The sequence below is a fragment of the Symphalangus syndactylus genome, chromosome 5 (assembly GCF_028878055.3).
Source record: "Symphalangus syndactylus isolate Jambi chromosome 5, NHGRI_mSymSyn1-v2.1_pri, whole genome shotgun sequence".
Taxonomy (NCBI): Eukaryota; Metazoa; Chordata; class Mammalia; order Primates; family Hylobatidae; genus Symphalangus; species Symphalangus syndactylus.
The window spans coordinates 37,823,803-37,844,201 of NC_072427.2; the positions used below are offsets into that span (position 1 = coordinate 37,823,803).

A 20,399-nucleotide genomic window follows, 5' to 3' on the forward strand; every position below is an offset into this window, starting at 1 on the left:
TGGTGAGTTGCTGTATCATGAACTCTCACGCAGCCATTGCCCCATGCTGGTGTTTTCCATCTGTGGGTCACCGCCTGGAGACACCTACATGCATAAGGAGGGAGTTGGCCGGGGCACCCCAGCACACACTGGCCTAACTCCAAGGAGGCACCTCATCTCTCCTGGAGCCCCTTCCCACAGGCAGGGGGATTCAGAGGGAGCGTGCTGGCCTGGCCACCTTCAGGCTTCCAGAGTCCCAAGTGACTTTCCTTGACGTCCTTCTCTCCATCCTCTGCAGAGGCAGCCTTCCCTCTTCTTGCCCTGGGGATCGGGAGGGGGAGCCTCAAACTCTGACAAGGAGGAGTCAGAGTCCCCAGCTAAAATTCTCTGGGTCTAGAAACAGGTGTAAAGAGGTGACTCTGGGGATGTGATTTGGGGGAAAAGCACACTTTCCACACAGAGGCGGTCAGGAAAGGAGCGGGGAGGGGAGAGTGGGGCACAGGCAGCCCCTCCTGTCCATGTGCCTGTGTGCAAAGTGGCACGATGCTCCCCTTCCTATGGGCAGTGCAGCCCCTGGCCAGCAACCACTCGCACCTGGGCTGGGGGCCCTTGTGTAGGGCACACCTGTGCGGCCACGCCTACTTGTAGAGCCTCATAGACTCAGCTGTGGACAAAAGCCTCACGCCCCAAACAGGGAAATGGGATCTCAAGGGGAAGAAGCCGGGGAAGCCTCGCACCCTGCCCCCATTTCCTCCTATGTGGGAGAGGGGAACAGCACGAACTCCTGAAGACGTGGGAGCGTCAGCAGCTTCTGCGGAAGGGGTGGGGCTGAGGGTGGAGAGAGGAAGGGAAGGAAGAAAAGGGGAGCCTTCCTGGCCAGGGTAACCGGCACTAAGAGGCCTCACTCCAAGCCCCCGAGGAGCCTGCAGTGGGGCTGGAAACCCGGCCCAGGCCCCTCCACCACCCTTAAAATCCTCACAAGGTGGGAACTGAACTGACACAGGCTGGGAACCGGCTGTGCCCTGGCCACTTGGTTTTGCCAGCTGCCCTGTAATTCAGCTGGTGAGGAAACTGAGGCGCAGACTGGGGTAGAATGACTCGCCAGTCACTCAGCAAGTCAGCAGACGGGGAGGACTGAATCCCAGCCTGAGAGCACCGAAGCTTGTGTCCCTGCAATACTGAGCCCCAAGCCTGTGGGCCCCAGTGCCCATCTCTGAGTTGGGCCGTCTTGGAAGGGTTCCCTTCTTCCTACAAGATGGTGTGTGAGGAGCCTTCAATACGACACAGGGTGTAAAGTGCCCAACTCTAGTAGGGGCTTGATAGCGTCCCCGCCGAGTCCCAGGAGAGAGAGAGAAGACCCCTTCCTGGACTCCAGGGCTCCCAGGAAGAAACACTGGCATTTGTCCCTTTGCTTCGGCTTCTGGAGGCAGAGACTCCGAGCCCAGGGAGAGCCTTCTGCAGCCCCATTTCCTCAAAAATCCAACCTGCCCAGGTGGCGGGTCATGAGCTGTGCTCAGGAAGCTGGAATCTGACCCTGGTGGCGTCGGGCCCGGTCTCCATGGCAGCCGAGCATTTATTACCCGGGCCTCCACCCAGCTTGGCAGACTTTAGACTTGAGGCTGGAGAAAAGGGAACTGAACGCAGTTCTGGGAGCAGCAAGCCCACGGGTAGCAGCCAAGGCCCCAGGATGGTGAGTGAGGGTCTGTGTCGGCCTGGCCAGGGCTGGGGGTGTGAGCCTCAGGTGGAGCCCTCCCCTGACTGTTTTCCTTTCTCTGCTGCAGGCCAAGTTTCTTTCCCAAGACCAAATTAATGGTAGGTTGGGTTTGTTCTTTAATTAGCAACTCAGCAAAATATGGGTCTCATTAGGCAATTTGCTCTGCTCATGTGTTCTTGGTGGGAAGGAAGGTGGCTGGGGGAGAGCTGGGCCCACCCAGGGCCAAGAGCTGCAGGGAGGCTGCCGTTGGTGGGGTGGGGGTTGGGGGTAAGCCTCCAAAATAGGCATGTGGCTTTATACTTCTCAGTGTGACTTACAAGCTAGGACGCTAAGACAGAGCTCACTAGGTTTCCCTCCAGAACCTGCCCAGTTGGATTTCGGGACTGACGGGACTGGGGATGGAGAGAGAGACCATTAAAGGTGTGGCTGACAGCAGGGAAAGAGGAGGGGCTTTGTAATTGAGACAGAACAGAGGCCAGGTCTGCACTCTCGGGCAGGATGCGTCTACTCTCTGGGCCTCAGTCTCCCTATCTGTAAAATGGAGGGTCCACTGAGCCCCCTTTGCCCTGGCATCAAGCCTGGTTTGGGTGTGAGCACTTTATTCCCTGGGTCGCCTACTCTGCCAGCCCTCGACCAGGCTTCAGTTTCACACCGTGCAGGGTTCTATTTCCAGAAGGCCAAGAGCAAAGAGTTGGGTTACAAAGAACTCGGGGGCCCAGACCTGAGCCAGGGGAGCCTCATGGCTGCAGCCCTCCTGCACCTGACAGGAGAGGCCCAGGAGGCACAGCCAGCTGCTCCTTGAGGTTGTGACCCTGAACCTGTCCCAGCAGTGGATGTCAATGGGCCTGAGAGTCCCCCGAGGCATCCCATTTCTCCAGGTCTCTGCTGAAACATCGCCTTCTCAGTGAGTCCTTCGCTGACCACTGGAGATAAAATTACAGGCACCTTGGGCCCTTGTGATCCAGGGTAGGGTCCTGAGAGCCCAGCCGAGTGGGGTTAGGGTGACCCGGGCGGGAGCTCCAGAGTTCTAGGTATTCCGAGCTTGCTCTAGAGGGGCAAGAATTGGGAGCTCCAAGTGGGCACCTCCACGTAGACCCCTGGAACTCTTTATCCCAAGAGGAGGGTCAGGGCAGGAGCAGAGACTTTTAAAACACAGGGCCCGGGGCAGCGCCCTCTTGTCCAGGTCTAAAGGTGATACTGAATGGTGGACTGAGGGCTGGAGTCCAGCCTTCAGCCTCAGCATCCTCCCACCCATTCCTGGTTTTGAGGCTCACTGACTCTCCCTCCTGGGATAGCCAAAGCTCCCAGAAGGGAAGAAGGTAAATTCTCTTTGTATCCCAGTATCTGACACCAAGAAAGTGGCCACCAGTGTTTAATGAGTGTGTGAAAGACTGGACGGGGTGGCCTAGTGAAGTGGGAAGAACAGGGGCTTTGGAGGCAGCAGACCTGAAGCCTAATCACCCTTGAGCCTCGGTTTTCTCACCTGTGAAGTAGGGATATGCCACCTTACCAGGCTGCTGCGAGCTACAGACAGAGGGGAATAATGTCAGTTACATGCTGGACGCTGGCCCAGGCACAGCCAGGTGTCATCCACATGTGGGCTGGGGCTGGCTCACTACAGCTAGCAAGAGCCATAGTTTTAGGAATTTTGCAAGCAGGATGTTAAAGCCAGCCATTATTAAATAATGTAGGATCAAACAGTGTTTCAATCCCTACATCTATCTATACAAAAAGTTAAAACGACAACCCTATTGTGATCAGTGGAGATGGAGATTTGAAAGAAGTTTCAATTTAATGAATGTATTTGGTACAAGGGTGAGAAATAGTTTAACAGTAGATCACGTTAGGTTTAATGACCATACATTCATTGGAAAAAGAATTGCACTCATTGGCGCGCAGCTTCATTTGTCCAATCATGGTTGAATCGAAACTATAGGTTGGCGTGGCCGGGCGCGGTGGCTCACGCTTGTAATCCCAGCACTTTGGGAGGCCGAGACGGGCAGATCACGAGGTCAGGAGATCGAGACCACAGTGAAACCCCGTCTCTACTAAAAATACAAAAAAATTAGCCGGGCGTGGTGGCGGGCGCCTGTAGTCCCAGCTACTCGGAGAGGCTGAGACAGGAGAATGGCGTGAACCCGGGAGGCGGAGCTTGCAGTGAGCCGAGATTGCGCCACTGCACTCCAGCCTGGGCACAGAGTGAGACTCTGTCTGAAAAAAAAAAAAAAAAAAAAAACCTATAGCTTGGCAATGGATATAAGAGTTGGCAAAACTTGGGCCAAGTGCGGTGGCTCACGTCTGTAATCCCAGCACTTTGGGAGGCCGAGGTGGGTGGATTACCTGATGTCAGGGGTTTGAAACCAGCCTGGCCAACATGGTGAAACCCCATCTCTACTAAAAATACAAAACTGGCCAGGTGCAGTAGCTCATGCCTGTAATCCCAGCACTTTGAGAGACCGAGGGAGGCAGATACCTGAGGTCAGGAGTTCGAGACCAGCCTGGCCAACATGGTGAAACCCTATCTCCACTAAAAGTACAAAAATTAGCCTGGCATGGTGGCAGGCACCTGTAATCCCAGCTACTCAGGAGGCTGAGGCAGGAGAATCACTTGAACCCAGGAGGCGGAGGTTGCAGTGAGCCGAGATCGAGCCACTACACTCTAGCCCGGGCGACAAGAGCGAGACTCTATCTCAAAAAAAAAAAAAAGCCGGTCATGGTGGCATATGCCTGTAATCCCAGCTCCTTGGGAGGCTGAGGCAGGAGAATCACTTGAACCTGGGAGGTAGAGGCTGCAGTGAGCCGAAATTGTGCCATTGCACTCTAGCCTGGGCAACAAGAGCAAAACTCTGTCTCAAAAAAAAAAAAAAAAAGTTGGCAAAACTCATTTGTGGTAATCAAGTGGCTAGATGGAATTTATTTATTTATTTGAGACAGAGTCTTGCTCTGTGCAATGGCATGATCTCCGCTCATTTCAACCTTCACCACCCAGACTCAAGGGATTCTCCCACCTCTGTCTCCTGAGTAGCTGGGACTACAGGCATGCACCACCACACACAAAATATTTGTAAATATTTTGTAGACATGAGGTCTTACTGTATTGTCCGGGCTGGTCTCGAACTCCTGGGCCCAAGCGATACTCCTGTCTCGCCCTCCCAAAGTGCTGGGATTACAGGCGTGAGCCACTGCGCCCAGCCCTAGATAGAAGAATAGTGTACATTACCGTATTATTTATAAATTGTGTGCTACACATCCTTTATGTTTGTACAGTGCAGGGGACACAAGTACATATATGATCAGAGCTGGTAGTTAAACATCCAGCACAGCTGGTGTTATCCTAGGCCTTGCACAGGTCTCTTTCTTGTCCCGGGGGATTTGCATTTTCAAAGAGAAGACTTAAAGGGGATTTTTAATCCAATTCATTTAACCCAATTAATCCTTTCATTCAACAAATGTTTGTGTCCCTTCTTTGTGCCAGCCCCGTTCCAGGCACTAGAGCTACATACAACGGTGAACACAAAGACGAAAATCCCTTCCTCACGGGGGGTCACCATCGAGGGAGGGGAACGTGGTGAAATATATGTGCTAGTATGTTAGAGGGCTGACCTGGCAGGAGAAAAAGCAGGAAGGAGAGCCGGGAGGTGAGGAGGGAGAGTGGAGAGAGGGTGGAGGAAGGGGCCAGCGGGAAGCCCAGCTGGGTCTCCAGCACCCTGTTGTCTTGTTCCGGCGCAGGAATTCCAAGTTCAGATCTGGCCTTCCAGGGCTTTAAAGGCGTCTGAGGCAGGGATACAGCACGTATCTGATGTGAAGGTTTGTTAGGAGGTGGGCCTCTATTTGAGTCCTGGCCCTGCTGATGGCAAGGACCACAGGCCCCCAGTGACTGACAGGGCTTGTCAGGGAGTGGTGAAGTGCCCCCATCTGCAGATCCAGGCTGATTCTGGACCCCATGGGTGCGATGAGCACCTTCCAGCACAGGTCAGACAGGGACAGCAGTGGGCCTTGGGCCCACCCTCACCCAAGGGCAAACCCAGACAGAATTACAAGGTGAGGTGGCTATGAGAGGTCCCCAGGGGCACCCCCTGTAGTGCTAAGGTTAAGCTCTGTGATTGGGGCAGCCCTCTCTCTGTCCCCCTGACGTGAGGTGATGGCATTGTCCCCTCTGGCGCTGGGCTCTCTTGCAGGCAATTGGGTTTTATGGGAACTAAAGCTGGGGTCTTAGGCCAGGCTCTGGCCCTGCTTCCCCTGGGCCTCTTCGGCCCCTGCCACCTGGTCCTGTCTTTGGTTTGCCCCTTCGGAAGCTCAGGCTCTGGAATGTTCTGAAAGGGCAGGTGTGCGGGGCTGGGGGTTTCCTCTCAGTCTCTCCACAAAGGCTGCGAATTTGTCTCTAAAGGGTACATGGAGATCTGCCTGTCTTTAGTGACCCCCCTGAAATCCTACCGGGGGGCCTGAGTGCCTTCATTAGGGAATATGAAGGGACCCCTGGTCTGGGCTGGGGATCTGGGGACTCCTTCTGCATCCTCTCCCTCACCCTGCTGTACTCAGTGGTTTCTGCCTTGGAACTGAAGGCAGTGTGGCCTGGTGGGCAGAGCTACCCACAGCCAGGCTCTCAATGTCCTGTCCACACATGGGAGTATGAGGGAGTGCATCACAGGGTTGTGAGGATGAAGCGAGGGCCTGGGGGTGGAGTGCTCAGCAACCTGAACTGTCATTGTTGCTGTCATCAGCCAAGGGGCTGTTGTCCAGGCGTCTAAGGACCTACCTGGGTGGTATGACAAGCAGGAGAGAGAACAGAGCCCTCAGCCCCAGCCTGGGAGGGCCAGCGCCAGGCCACTGGGTTTCCACGGCTCTACCCACAGGCCCGGGTGCCTCGTCTGGGCTGGACGAGAATTTCCTGTCCTGGTGGCAGCCCCACCTACCCCTAAATCAGATGCTCAGTCAGTGCGGTCCAGGGACTTTTCTCGAACTCCCAGCTGGCCTTCCTGGGCCTCCCAGGGCTGGGAGCCCGTGGGATGGCTGTGTAAGGCCGGGAGTCTGTGTGACAGCTGTGTCAGGCCCAGAGACTGTGGGCTTAAGGGAGCCTTAGCTCCGGCTGCCTTCCACCTCCACCAAGTACCAAAGGAGAAAGGGCTTCAGACCCTGGGAGAATTTCCCAACAGGACCCTTTGAAGTCTCTAAGAACAGGACCAGGGCCCGAGTCCAAGGACAGCTTGAGGGTTCAGCAGCCTGGAGGCCAGGGCAGGGGCAATAGGCTCAGAAATGCCCCAGCTCTGATGATGATAATAATATCACCATATGAGGGCCACTCTGCCAGGCCTCCTGGGATTTCTGGCTCTCACAGTAATCCTGAGGCCTTATTATTCCCATTGTCCAGAAAAGTTGTATTTGCAGAGGTGCCCTGGGGGTCTGGATGCCTTGCTGTGGGTTCCTGCCTCTCCCCTGTGGGTTGGGGGAGAGGTGGAGGGAGAAGGAAGGGAGGGAGTAGGGAGAAAGGGAAGGGGAGCCAGAGAAAATACAGGAGCCAGAGAAATTAACAGCCAGTTAAATTAGAATTTCAGACAAACAACAAATACTTTTCCAATAGAAGTATACGTCCTATGCAAAATTTGGGGCGAACAATAAAAGTATATTCAGTGTTTATCTGAATTCAGTTTCACTTGGCAGTCCTATATTTTCATTTGCTATATCTAGCACCCTTGGGAGGGGGGAGAGGGATGGAGGGAGTAGGCAAAAGGAAGGGGAAGAGAAAAGAGGGAGAAGAGACTGAGGGTGGGGAGGGCGGCATGGGCGGAGAGTGACTAGACGCTGCTGACCCTCCCTCTGGGCTGTGTGCAGAGCACAAGGAATGCTTCTCCCTGTATGACAAGCAGCAGAGGGGGAAGATAAAAGCCACCGACCTCATGGTGGCCATGAGGTGCCTGGGGGCCAGCCCGACGCCAGGGGAGGTGCAGCGGCACCTGCAGACCCACGGGATAGGTGAGTGGTGGTGGGAACAACGGGGAGTGGGGAGGGGCCCGGCAGGTGGGTGCAGACAGTAGAGGTGTGAAAAGCTCAGCAGTTTGAGGGGCAGGTGGCAGGGAGGCCTCCTGGGGACCCAGCTGTGGCAGCCCCAGACCAGGAGTGCCGTGCCTCACCTGGGCTTCCTGGAATCCTCATAGCAACCAGTGATACCCCATCTCACAGACCTCGGGATCTAGGCATTCCAGCAGACTTACAACAAACCCAGGGAAAAACCGCGCTGACAGCGATCCCATGTTGTTTGATAGAAACATTTCCCTTTGTTGGGTATTTGTCATGTGCTTAGCTCCAAAAACCCTATGAAGTAGGCATTTTCCTAACCTCAATTTATTTATTTTTTTTTTTTGAGACAGAGTCTCGCTCTGCTGCCCAGGCTGAAGTGCAGTGGTGAGATCTCGGCTCACTGCAACCTCTGCCTCCCAGATTCAAGTGATTCTCCTGCCTCAGCCTCCCAAGTAGCTGGGATTACAGGTGGCTGCCCCCACGCCTGGCTAATTTTTGTATTTTTAGTAGAGATGGAGTTTTGCCATGTTGGCCAGGCTGGTCTGGAACTCCTGACCTCAGGTGATCCGCCTGCCTCAGCCTCCCAAAGTGCTGGGGTTACAGGCATGAGCCACTGCGCCTGGCTTTCTCCTAACTCCATTTTACAAGCAAAGATCAAGGTTTACAGCCATTAAGTTCTTGAGCCAGTGATGGCATCAGGATTAGAACCCAATTCTTCTGATATCAAAGACTGACCTAAAAACTATTGCTAGAAAAAAAATGCTGAAAGAAAACCCATCCAAGATGTTACCAAGTGGTTCTCTCTGGTGATGGAATTATGGGTGATTTTTATTCCTTTTATTGTTGTTTACTGTACTTTCAACAATGAGAACATATACAGCTTTTCATAATCAGAAACAAGTTTTATGTTTTGTTGTGTTTTTTCTAAGAAAAAAAGGAGTAGTTTCAGCAGAGGCTGGGGTTGCTGTTTGCATTGGAGGCTGGACACTCAGGAAGGAGGGGCTGGCCCAGGGTAAGGGGGTCCCCTGGGAACAGCACTTGACCTGGAGCCCGCAGGCTGCTGCTCAGTCTCAGGCCCCCAGCTTCCTCATCTCAGGGGGTTCACTACCATCTGCTAGGGTTACCGGAGGCCCCACTAGAGGATGCCTGCAGTTGCGCTGGGAGCCTGCCCTGGGGCAGGCCACGCTGGGCCCAGGTGGGCCTCTGAAGGCCTGCAGCCTGGCGGTGGGTTTCTCAGTGGTCTGATACCTGAGATCCCCCATATCCAGCTCCAAAGGGGTAATGGTTTCCTTTATTTCTGTCCCCTCCAAGCAGGAAGTTGTAGTCAGGGGAAGTTTTGATTTCCTGCAGTTACATCCTGGCCAGGGCCCGTGGAGGAGGGGCTGGGATGGAGACTGCAGTGAGGGGAAGGCAGGTGAGCAGCCCAGCCTGGGACTGAGGCTTGAGGCCCCAAGTGGGGGCGCTGATCCATCCTGGTAGATGTGCTGTGGTGGTTGTCAAAGGTGGAATGGACACATGGACCTGTTTCCCTCCAGTTCAGGGCAGGAGGGAAGCGCTAGAAGGGAGCAGAGGAGCCCGGTCCTCCATCTGTGGATGGGACCTCACTTTCTTGAGCTTTGGGGTGATGATAAGCGTCGTCACTGAGGACGTTGCTGAAATGAAGAATGTCCAGTCCAGTGAGGGGCCCGTCGTGGGAACTCGGTGGGAGGGGATGCATCCTCTTCACTGTGACCACTGCCCCATCCTGGCGTTCCCTGGTCAGTGGCCCTTGAACCGGCTGTGCAGGTCCAGCAGGAGGCCAGCTGGCTTCCCGAGAATCTTTTTCCCTCTGCTCACTCTGCTGTGTTTGTGGGTTTCCTAGATGGAAATGGAGAGCTGGATTTCTCCACTTTTCTGACCATTATGCACATGCAAATAAAACAAGAAGACCCAAAGAAAGAAATTCTTCTAGCCATGTTGATGGCGGACAAGGAGAAGAAAGGTTACATCATGGCATCTGACCTGCGGTCAAAACTCATGAGTCTGGGGGAGAAGCTCACGCACAAGGAAGGTAACAGCCTGGGGCCTGTCTCCCAACAGTCGGAGGGGGTTATGGAGTTGGGAGGAGGGCACCAAAGCCTGGGTGATGCCACCAGGGTGGTACAGACCACCTCTGTTGATGCATGCGCAGGAGACTGTGAGCAGATGCCACACTAGGTGGGTGCTAGACTGGAGCCTGGGGAAGAACCAGAAGGCCTGGAGGGGTGCAGGGAGAAGTCTGCCAGGGTGAAGGGACAGCCTAGGGGAAACTCAGCTTAGACCCCACAGGGCAGGGCAGCTGGAGCTTGCAGTCTAGTCTCCCCCTGTGTTTAAGCTCTCACTGTGGGGCTTCATCTAGTGCATATGACACCCCTGGGAGCACAAGCGCCTGCTTCTACTGATAAAGAAGCAGGGGGAGTGAGTGGCTCCCAAGCAGCGGCGCAGGAGTGAAGGCAGGTCTAGACGTCCCTGCCCCTCCTCCCATCACAGCAGTCTCTGCAGTTGCTGCTGAGGTCGAGTTCCCGAATTGAGGTGCTGCTTTGCTCCCTTTCCAACTTAGGCTGCTCTAAGCTCTTCCAGAAGGGGGTTCCACAGGGAACTTTGCCACGACAGTTGGAGAACTGCAGAGACAGGCAGGGTTCCTGGTTCCAGAGCCCCATGAGAAGGGGTCTTTGCCTTGCACCTTCCTGCAGCCTAGCAGGCCTTCCTGCCTCAGAGCAGGACGAGGCCTGGGGTCTTCTAGGAAAGCCCTTTGTACACTTTCAAGGAGATCCCCACGCCGGGCCATTTGCAGCCTTTGTTCTTCCAGCCTGCGGACCCTCCTGCCTAGCCCTGCCACATCCGCAGCAGCCAGCCAGTTCTGCCTCTGCCCGAGGCCAGGGACCTTGACCCCAGAGCCTGGGGTTTCTAGTTAGGCTGCCCTGCTTGCCTGTGGTTGGGACAGGAGATCTGGGCTTGGTCACAAGTGGGTGCTGGAAAGAGGCTTCAAAACGACAGACTTTCCATCTCTGGTTAAATCACAATAAACCACTGGAGGAGGGTTGAGGTTGTGGTTTGAATCCTGGGTGTTCGGAGACCTCAGGCGAGTCTCATTTCTCCCACCTCACTTTCCTTGCTGGAAATGAGGGTACAGTAGGTGACCCCTCAGGTCCGTCTGAGCTACCACTCTACAAATCACTCTGCTCAGATTTTAGCTGCTGCCATTAAGGCACAGTGCAGAGAGTTTAAAAATTGCCTGACATGCAAAAATTAGCTGGGTGTGGTGGTGGGCGCCTGTAGCCCCAGCTACTCGGGAGGCTGAGGCAGGAGAATCACTTGAATCCGGGAGGCAGAGGTTGCAGTGAGCCGAGCTTGTGCCACTACACTCCAGCCTGGGTGACAGAATGAGACTTTATCTCCATAAATAAATAATCGCCCAACAGCATGCTGGGTCTCCATACCCAGCTTTTCCAGGTTCACCTCTCGTGGCTGTTTTCACATGGATAGGGAAGACATGGGTCATCCTTCCCTCCCAGACTCCCCCCAGGACACTGCCCGGCCCTCTAGGCAGCAGGTGGACTCAGCAGAGGGAGCAGGCCCTTCTTTTTGTGGTTAATGATCTGTGTCCTAAGCAATGCCATGGCCCCAGACTCACATACATCTCTCATAACCAGCAGAGGACTGTTTCACAGAAACTGGTGTGTTCCAGACAAGCAGGGACACGGATTTCCCTCCCACTTGCCACGGGAGATGGAAAGAATGATACCAGCAGCAGGAATCCTTTCTCTGGGTGATCGAAAGACAATTTTCAGTTTGATTAAAAAGCATCCTTGGAACGGCTGCGGGTGAAGCCTTCTCCTGAGGCCTGGGACAGGCTGACTTTAGGACTTTGGCTTTTTATGGGTTTTTGAAGTGAGATGGAGTGAAAGGCTATTCTACTCAGGTGTCCTCAGACTTGGCACCTGGCTAAGTGCTGTCCCTCGCCCAGATGGGAAGAGGCTGCAGTGACTGCCCTGGAGCTGATGTTGGCCTGTCCCCCAGGATCGTTTTAGCCAGCTGGCTGATTGTGGAAGCTTCTCCACAAAATGAGATTGAATTAGTATCCTCAACATTGTCCCAATACTCAGAACTGCTATCAGCTTAGGCCAAGGCACGGTGATTATACTTTCGAGAAGGATAGTTAAGCAGAGAATCACAGGATATTTTCTTTTTTTTTAAATTTTTTGTTTTATTATACTTTGTTTTAGGGTACATGTGCACAATGTGCAGGTTTGTTACATATGTATCCATGTGCCATGTTGTTTTGCTGCACCCATTAACTCGTCATTTAGCATTAGGTATATCTCCTAATGCTGTCCCTCCCCCCTCCCCCCACCCCACAACAGTCCCCGGAATGTGATGTTCCCCTTCCTGTGTCCATGAGTTCTCATTGTTCAATTCCCACCTATGAGTGAGAACATGCAGTGTTTGGTTTTTTGTCCTTGCGATAGTTTACTGAGAATGATGTTTTCCAGTTTCATTCATGTCCCTACAAAGGACATGAACTCATCATTTTTTATGGCTGCATAGTATTCCATGGTGTATATGTGCCACATTTTCTTAATCCAGTCTATGGTTGTTGAACATTTGGGTTGGTTCCAAGTCTTTGCTATTGTGAATAGTGCCGCAATAAACATACGTGTGCGTGTGTCTTTATAGCATATGATTTATAGCCCTTTGGATATATACCCAGTAATGGGATGGCTGGGTCAAATGGTATTTCTAGTTCGAGATCCCTGAGGAATTGCCACACTGACTTCCACAATGGTTGAACTAGTTTACAGTCCCACCAACAGTGTAAAAGTGTTCCTATTTCTCCACATCCTCTCCAGCACCTGTTGTTTCCTGACTTTTTAATAATGGCCATTTTAACTGGTGTGAGATGGTATCTCACTGTGGTTTTGATTTGCATTTCTCTGATGGCCAGTGATGATGAGCATTTTTTCATGTGTTTTTTGGCTGCATAAATGTCTTCTTTTGAGAAGTGTCTGTTCATGTCCTTTGCCCACTTTTTGATGGGGTTGTTTTTTTCTTGTAAATTTGTTTGAGTTCATTGTAGATTCTGGATATTAGCCCTTTGTCAGATAAGTAGGTTGCAAAAACTTTCCCCCATTCTGTAGGTTGCCTGTTCACTCTGATGGTAGATGCTTTTGCTGTGCAGAAGCTCTTTAGTTTAATTAGATCCCATTTGTCAATTTTGGCTTTTGTTGCCATTGCTTTTGGTGTTTTAGACATGAAGTCCTTGCCCATGCCTATGTCCTGAATGGTATTGCCTAGGTTTTCTTCTAGGGTTTTTATGGTTTTAGGTTTAACATGTAAGTCTTTAATCTATCTTGAATTAATTTTTGTATAAGGTGTAAGGAAGGGATCCAGTTTCAGCTTTCTACATATGGCTAGCCAGTTTTCCCAGCACCATTTATTAAATAGGGAATCCTTTCCCCATTTCTTGTTTTTGTCAGGTTTGTCAAAGATCAGATAGTTGTAGATATGTGGCATTATTTCTGAGGGCTCTGTTCTGTTCCATTGATCTATGTCTGTTGTGGTACCAGTACCATGCATGCTGTTTTGGTTACTGTAGCCTTGTAGTATAGTTTGAAGTCAGGTAGCGTGATGCCTCCAGCTTTGTTCTTTTGGCTTAGGATTGACTTGGCAATGTGGGCACTTTTTTGGTTCCATATGAACTTTAAAGTAGTTTTTTCCAATTCTGTGAAGAAAGTCATTGGTAGCTTGATGGGGATGGCATTGAATCTATAAATTACCTTGGGCAGTATGGCCATTTTCACAATATTGATTCTTCCAACCCATGAGCATGGAATGTTCTTCCATTTGTTTGTATCCTCTTTTATTTCATTGAGCAGTGGTTTGTAATTCTCCTTGAAGAGGTCCTTCACATCCCTTGTAAGTTGGATTCCTAGGTATTTTATTCTCTTTGAAGCAATTGTGAATGGGAGTTCACTCATGATTTGGCTCTGTTTGTCTGTGATTGGTGTACAAGAATGCTTGTGATTTTTGTACATTGATTTTGTATCCTGAGACTTTGCTGAAGTTGCTAATCAGCTTAAGGAGATTTTGGGCTGAGACAATGGGGTTTTCTAGATATACAATCATGTCATCTGCAAACGGACAATTTGACTTCCTCTTTTCCTAATTGAATACCCTTTATTTCCTTCTCCTGCCTGATTGCCCTGGCCAGAACTTCCAGCACTATGTTGAATAGGAGTGGTGAGAGAGAGCATCCCTGTCTTGTGCCAGTTTTCAAAGGGAATGCTTCCAGTTTTTGCCCATTCAGTATGATATTGGCTGTGGGTTTGTCATAGATAGCTCTTATTATTTTGAGATACGTCCCATCAATATCTAATTTATTGAGAGTTTTTAGCATGAAGGGTTGTTGAATTTTGTCAAAGGCCTTTTCTGCATCTATTGAGATAATCATGTGGTTTTTGTCTTTGGTTCTGTTTATATGCTGGATTACATTTATTGATTTGTGTATGTTGAACCAGCCTTGCATCCCAGGGATGAAGCTCACTTGATCATGGTGGATAAGCTTTTTGATGTGCTGCTGGATTCAGTTTGCCAGTATTTTATTGAGAATTTTTGCATCAATGTTCATCAAGGATATTGGTCTGAAATTCTCTTTTTTGGTTATGTCTCTGCCAGGCTTTGGTATCAGGACGATGCTGGCCTCATAAAATGTGTTAGGAAGGATTCCCTCTTTTTCAATCGATTGGAATAGTTTCAGAAGGAATGGTACCAGTTCCTCCTTGTACCTCTGGTAAAATTCGGCTGTGAATCCATCAGGTCCTGGACTCTTTTTGGTTGGTAAGCTATTGATTATTGCCACAATTTCAGAGCCTGTTATTGGTCTATTCAGAGATTCAACTTCTTCCTGATTTAGTCTTGGGAGGGTGTATTTGTCGAGGAATTTATCCATTTCTTCTAGATTTTCTAGTTTATTTGCATAGAGGTGTTTGTAGTATTCTCTGATGGTAGTTTGTATTTCTGTGGGATCGGTGGTGATATCCCCTTTTTCATTTTTTATTGCATCTATTTGATTCTTCTCTCTTTTCTTCTTTATTAGTCTTGCTAGAGGTCTATCAATTTTGTTGATCTTTTCAAAAAACCAGCTCCTGGATTCATTAATTTTTTGAAGGGTTTTTTGTATCTCTATTTCCTTCAGTTCTGCTCTGATTTTAGTTATTTCTAGCCTTCTCCTAGCTTTTGAATGTGTTTGCTCTTGCTTTTCTAGTTCTTTTAATTGTGATGTTAGGGTGTCAATTTTGGATCTTTCCTGCTTTCTCTTGTGGGCATTTAGTGCTATAAATTTCCCTCTACACACTGCTTTGAACGTGTCCCAGAGATTCTGGTATGTTGTGTCTTTGTTCTCGTTGGTTTCAAAGAACATCTTTATTTCTGCCTTCATTTCATTATGTACCCAATAGTCATTCAGGAGCAGGTTGTTCAGTTTCCATGTAGCTGAGCGGTTTTGAGTGAGTTTCTTAATCCTGAGTTCTAGTTTGATTGCACTGTGGTCTGAGAGACAGTTTGTTATAATTTCTGTTCTTTTACATTTGCTGAGGAGAGCTTTACTTCCAACTATGTGGTCAATTTTGGAATAGGTGTGGTGTGGTGCTGAAAAAAAATGTATATTCTGTTGATTTAGGGTGGAGTTCTGTAGATGTCTATTAGGTCCACTTTGTGCAGAGCTGAGTTCAATTCCTGGATATCCTTGTTAACTTTCTGTCTCGTTGATCTGTCTAATGTTGACAGTGGGATGTTAAAATCTCCCATTATTATTGTGTGGGAGTTTAAGTCCCTTTGTAGGTCACTCAGGACTTGCTTTATGAATCTGGGTGCTCCTGTGTTGGGTGCATATATATTTAGGATAGTTAGCTCTTCTTGTTGAATTGATCCCTTTACCATTATGTAATGGCCTTCTTTGTCTCTTTTGATCTTTGTTGGTTTAAAGTCTATTTTATCAGAGACTAGGATTGCAACCCCTGCCTTTTTTTGTTTTCCATTTGCTTGACAGATCTTCCTCCATCCCTTTAGAGTCTATGTGTGTCTCTGCACATGAGATGGGTTTCCTGAATACAGCACACTGATGGGTCCTGACTCCTTATCCAGTTTGCCAGTCTGTGTCTTTTAATTGGAGCATTTAGCCCATTTACATTTAAGGTTAATATTGTTATGTGTGAATTTGATCCTGTCATTATGATGTTAGCTGGTTATTTTGCTCGTTAGTTGATGCAGTTTCTTCCTAGCCTTGACGGTCTTTACAATTTGGCATGTTTTTGCAGTGGCTGGTACCGGTTGTTCCTTTCCATGTTTAGTGCTTCCTTCAGGAGCTCTTTTAGGGCAGGCCTGGTGGTGACAAAATCACTCAGCATTTGCTTGTCTGTAAAGTATTTTATTTCTCCTTCACTTATGAAGCTTAGTTTGGCTGGATATGAAATTCTGGGTTGAAAATTCTTTTCTTTAAGAATGTTGAATATTGGCCCCCACTCTCTTCTGGCTTGTAGAGTTTCTGCCGAGAGATCAGCTGTTAGTCTGATGGGCTTCCCTTTGTGGGTAACCCAACCTTTCTCTCTGGCTGCCCTTAACATTTTTTCCTTCATTTCAACTTTGGTGAATCTGACAATTATGTGTCTTGGAGTTGCTCTTCTCAAGGAGTAACTTTGTTGCGTTCTCTGTATTTCCTTAATTTGAATGTTGGCCTGCCTTGCTAGATTGGGGAAGTTCTCTTGGATAATATCTTGCAGAGTGTTTTCCAACTTGGTTCCATTCTCCCCGTCATTTTCAGGTACACCAGTCAGACGTAGATTTGGTCTTTTCACATAGTCCCAAATTTCTTGGAGGCTTTGTTTCTTTTTATTCTTTTTTCTCTAAACTTCCCTTCTCTCTTCATTTCATTCATCTTCCATCACTGGTACCCTTTCTTCCAGTTGATCGCATCGGCTCCTGAGGCTTCTGTATTCTTCACTTAGTTCTCGATACTTGGCTTTCAGCTCCATCAGCTCCTTTAAGCCCTTCTCTCCATTGGTTATTCTAGTTATCCATTCGTCTAATTTTTTTTCAAAGTTTTTAACTTCTTTGCTATTGTTTTGAATTTCCTCCCGTAGCTCGGAGTAGTTTGATCGTCTGAAGCCTTCTTCTCTCAACTTGTCAAAGTCATTCTCCGTCCAGCTTTGTTCCGTTGCTGGTGAGGAACTGCATTCCTTTGGAGGAGGAGAGGTGCTCTGCTTTTTAGAGTTTCCAGTTTTTCTGCTCTGTTTTTTCCTCATCTTTGTGGTTTTATCATCTACTTTTGGTTTTTGATGATGGTGATGTACAGACGGGTTTTTGGTGTGGATGTCCTTTCTGTTTGTTAGTTTTCCTTCTACCAGACAGGACCCTCAGCTGCAGGTCTGTTGGAGTTTGCTAGAGGTCCACTCCAGACCCTGTTTGGCTGGGTGTCAGCAGCGGTGGCTGCAGAACAGCGGGTTTTTGTGAGACCACAAATTCAGCTGTCTGATAGTTCCTCTGGAAGTTTTGTCTCAGAGGAGTACCCGGCTGAGTGAGGTGTCAGTCTGTCCCTACTGGGGGGTGCCTCCCAGTTAGGCTGCTCAGGGGTCAGGGACCCACTTTAGGAGGCAGTCTGTCTGTTCTCAGATCTCCAGCTGTGTGCTGGGAGAACCACTACTCTTCAAAGTTGTCAGTCAGACAGGGACATTTAAGTCTGCAGAGGTTCCTGCTGAATTTTTGTTTGTCTGTGCCTTGCCCCCAGAGGTGGAGCCTACAGAGGCAGGCAGGCCTCCTTGAGCTGTGGTGGGCTCCACCCAGTTCGAGCTTCCTGGCTGCTTTGTTTACCTAAGCAAGCCTGGGCAATGGCGGGCGCCCCTCCCCCAGCCTCGCTGCCGCCTTGCAGTTTGATCTCAGACTGCTGTGCTAGCAATCAGCGAGACTCCGTGGGCATAGGACCCTCCGAGCCAGGTGTGGGACACAATCTCCTGGTGTGCCGTTTTCCAGGCCCATTGGAAAAGCACAGTATTAGGGTGGGACTGACCCGATTTTCCAGGTGCCATCTGTTACCCCTTTCTTTGACCAGGAAAGGGAACTCCCTGACTCCTTGTGCTTCCCGAGTGGGGCAATGCCTCGCCCTGCTTCAGCTCGCGCACAGTGCACTGCACCAACTGTCCTGCACCCACTGTTTGGCACTCCCTAGTGAGATAAACCTGGTACCTCAAGCAGAAATGCAGAAATCACCCGTCTTCTGTGTCACTCAGGCTGGGAGCTGTAGACCGGAGCTGTTCCTATTTGGCCATCAATCACAGGATATTTTCTAACTAACTGACCAGAGGTGTGTGTGTGTGTGGAAGGTGTCCAGGCCTGGGAAGTTAACACAGGGCAGTGAGATGAGGACGGGCTAAAGAGCCATGGTAGGTTGGCCCCAAGAGGCCATTGTGGAGAATACAAGCTGAAACGGCTCTTGCCAACACCTGGGACAAGCTATTATTTTATCCCAAGAATCCAGAACCAGAAGAAAAAAGCAAATGAAGTGATTTTTTTTTTTTTTTTTTGGAGCGATGGAGAACAATGGCAGTTTTGTATGCTGTGAGCTCTCAACACAGTTGGATTTATTTTTCTCTCATAAAAACCCATCCCCCATACTTTTTTTTTTTTTTTAAGAGGTGATGGTAGCAGACAGTGCTTATCACTAAGTCCTCTTTTGGGGTGGGGGCAGAGGTGGTGAGGAGCACCGGGCTAGGGGAGAAGGCAGGCAAGTGAGGAGCAGGCCGAAGCCTGGGGCTGTGGAGGATGTTCGCTTTGTCTGCAGGCTGAGCTGTGGAAGGTAAAAACTCCAGGCCAAAGGATTCTAGAAATACAGGCACAGGGGTCATTTTTTTTTTTTTTTTTTTTTTTTTGAGACGGAGTCTTGCTCTGTCATCCAGGCTGGAGTGCAGTGGCACGATCTCGGCTCACTGCAAGCTCCACCTCCCGGGTTCATGTCATTCTCCTGCCTCAGCCTCTCCGAGTAGCTGGGACTACAGGTGCCTGCCACCATGCCCGGCTAATTTTTTGTATTTTTAGTAGAGACGGGGTTTTACTGTGGTCTCGATCTCCTGACCTCGTGATCCACCTGCCTCAGCCTCCCAAAGTGCTGGGATTACAAGCGTGAGCCACCGCGCCCGGCCCAGGGGTCATATTTTCATGAAAAAATAAAAATAAAAGCACAGGGTGGGCCAGGCACAGTGGCTCATGCCTGTAATCCCAGCACTCTGGGAGGCTGAGGCGGGTGGATTACCTGAGGTCAGGAGTTCAAGACCAGCCTGGCCAACATGGTGAAACCCTGTCTCTACTAAAAATACAAAAATTAGCCAGGTATGGTGGCACATGCCTGTAATCCCAGCTACTCGGGAGCCTGAGGCAGGAGAATCGCTTGAACCTGGGAGGTGGAGGTTGCAGTGAGCTGAGATTGTGCCATTGCACTCCAGCTTGGGCAACAAGAGCGAAACTCTTTCAAAAAAAAAAAAAAAAAAAAAAAACACACGGTGGCATCAGTGACCGAATCCTTACCAGTACACCTCCCTACTCCCTGCCCCTGCAGAAAGTCCAATTAGCTCAAAATGGAATCAGTGGTCTCAGGAGTGCAGGGGTGGGTTGTCCCGTTCTGTTCACTGGTTTACTTCTTGGTCTATAGGAATAGTCAACTGCACGCTCAGGGAAGACCTTAGGGGAGCTCCAGTCCCCAAAGAACTCACTGTTTTATAATGGAACACTAAAGCCAAACTGAAAAATTAATGTGATTTATTGCAGTGGATGATCTTTTCAGAGAAGCAGATATCGAACCCAATGGCAAAGTGAAGTATGATGAATTTATCCACAAGATCACCCTTCCTGGACGGGACTACTGAAGGAGGAGAATGCGAGAGCCTCCCCTGGGCCTGAAAACTTGGAGCGATTAATTTTTAAAAAGAAAAAAGTGTTCTTTTCACTTGGGGGAGATGGCAAACACAGTGGCAAGACAACATTACCCAGCTATAGAAGAGAGGCTAACTAGCAACAATAATAGATGATTTCAGCCATGGTATGAGCAGATCTCTAATAAAAGATTTGTATTGATTTTATTAACTAACTATCATGAGTCCGGCCCTTTCAAGCATGGAAGGAGCCTGTGGTTTGGAGTCCGGCCTGGGTTCCAGTCCTGGCTCTGCTGCTTCCCACTGTGACTTTGGGCATCATTTCACCCCTCAAAGCCTCAGGGCCCTCACACAAGCTGGATTCCCACTTCTTACCTCATGGAGCCTGTTGAGGAAGGATTGAGCTGATGACTTAAGGGCAATCTACCAAGACTTACTCTGTATTTGGGGGATAGAACCATCTTCCATATTTCCAAGATGAAGCCAGTGCGAGCTGAGAAGCAGCAATGAACAAAAAGCTGTAACACTTATGACAATGGTTGCAGTGCCAGAGGCCCATTTACAAATTCTCATTTCCATCTCAACAGATATAGTGGCATAGCTCAGGCTATTCATTCATCAACACCGAGTGTAGAGTGAAAACACATGCTACAATAAGGCAACATCAGCTGAGAGCGGGAAGAGTGATCTACTTTACACCCCACACCAAAGGAAACCAGATGTGAGCTGCTAAATTCACTGGCCTTGCAGAGCTCAAG

General features: G+C 49.7%; 1 protein-coding gene across 4 annotated transcripts; it reads left to right on the forward strand.

The window, feature by feature from the left end:
* The first annotated feature begins 34 nt into the window (after positions 1–34).
* Positions 35–19,852, forward strand: CALML4 (calmodulin like 4). Of its 4 annotated transcripts, XM_055278000.2 has the most exons (5): positions 35–1,669; positions 1,761–1,791; positions 7,523–7,663; positions 9,570–9,758; positions 19,538–19,852. In XM_055278000.2, the coding sequence occupies exons 1-5, from the start codon at positions 1,538–1,540 to the stop codon at positions 19,633–19,635; spliced, it is 591 nt and encodes a 196-aa protein (XP_055133975.1). In that variant the 5' UTR covers positions 35–1,537; the 3' UTR covers positions 19,636–19,852. The 4 variants fall into 4 exon arrangements, with proteins under 4 accessions (XP_055133975.1, XP_055133972.1, XP_055133974.1 ...); XM_055277997.2 differs by lacking the exon at positions 7,523–7,663; XM_055277998.2 differs by lacking the exon at positions 1,761–1,791 and having other exon boundaries at positions 1,593–1,669.
* Positions 19,853–20,399: the final 547 nt, after the last annotated feature.

Bases quoted from the DNA above. Each gene is read 5' to 3' on its own strand.
- CALML4 (XM_055278000.2), top strand. From the start codon at position 1,538: ATGGCAGCCGAGCATTTATTACCCGGGCCTCCACCCAGCTTGGCAGAC. The intron at 1,670-1,760 runs GTGAGTGAGGGT...TCTCTGCTGCAG, and splicing joins GCAGCCAAGGCCCCAGGATG to GCCAAGTTTCTTTCCCAAGA. The intron at 9,759-19,537 runs GTAACAGCCTGG...GATTTATTGCAG, and splicing joins GAAGCTCACGCACAAGGAAG to TGGATGATCTTTTCAGAGAA.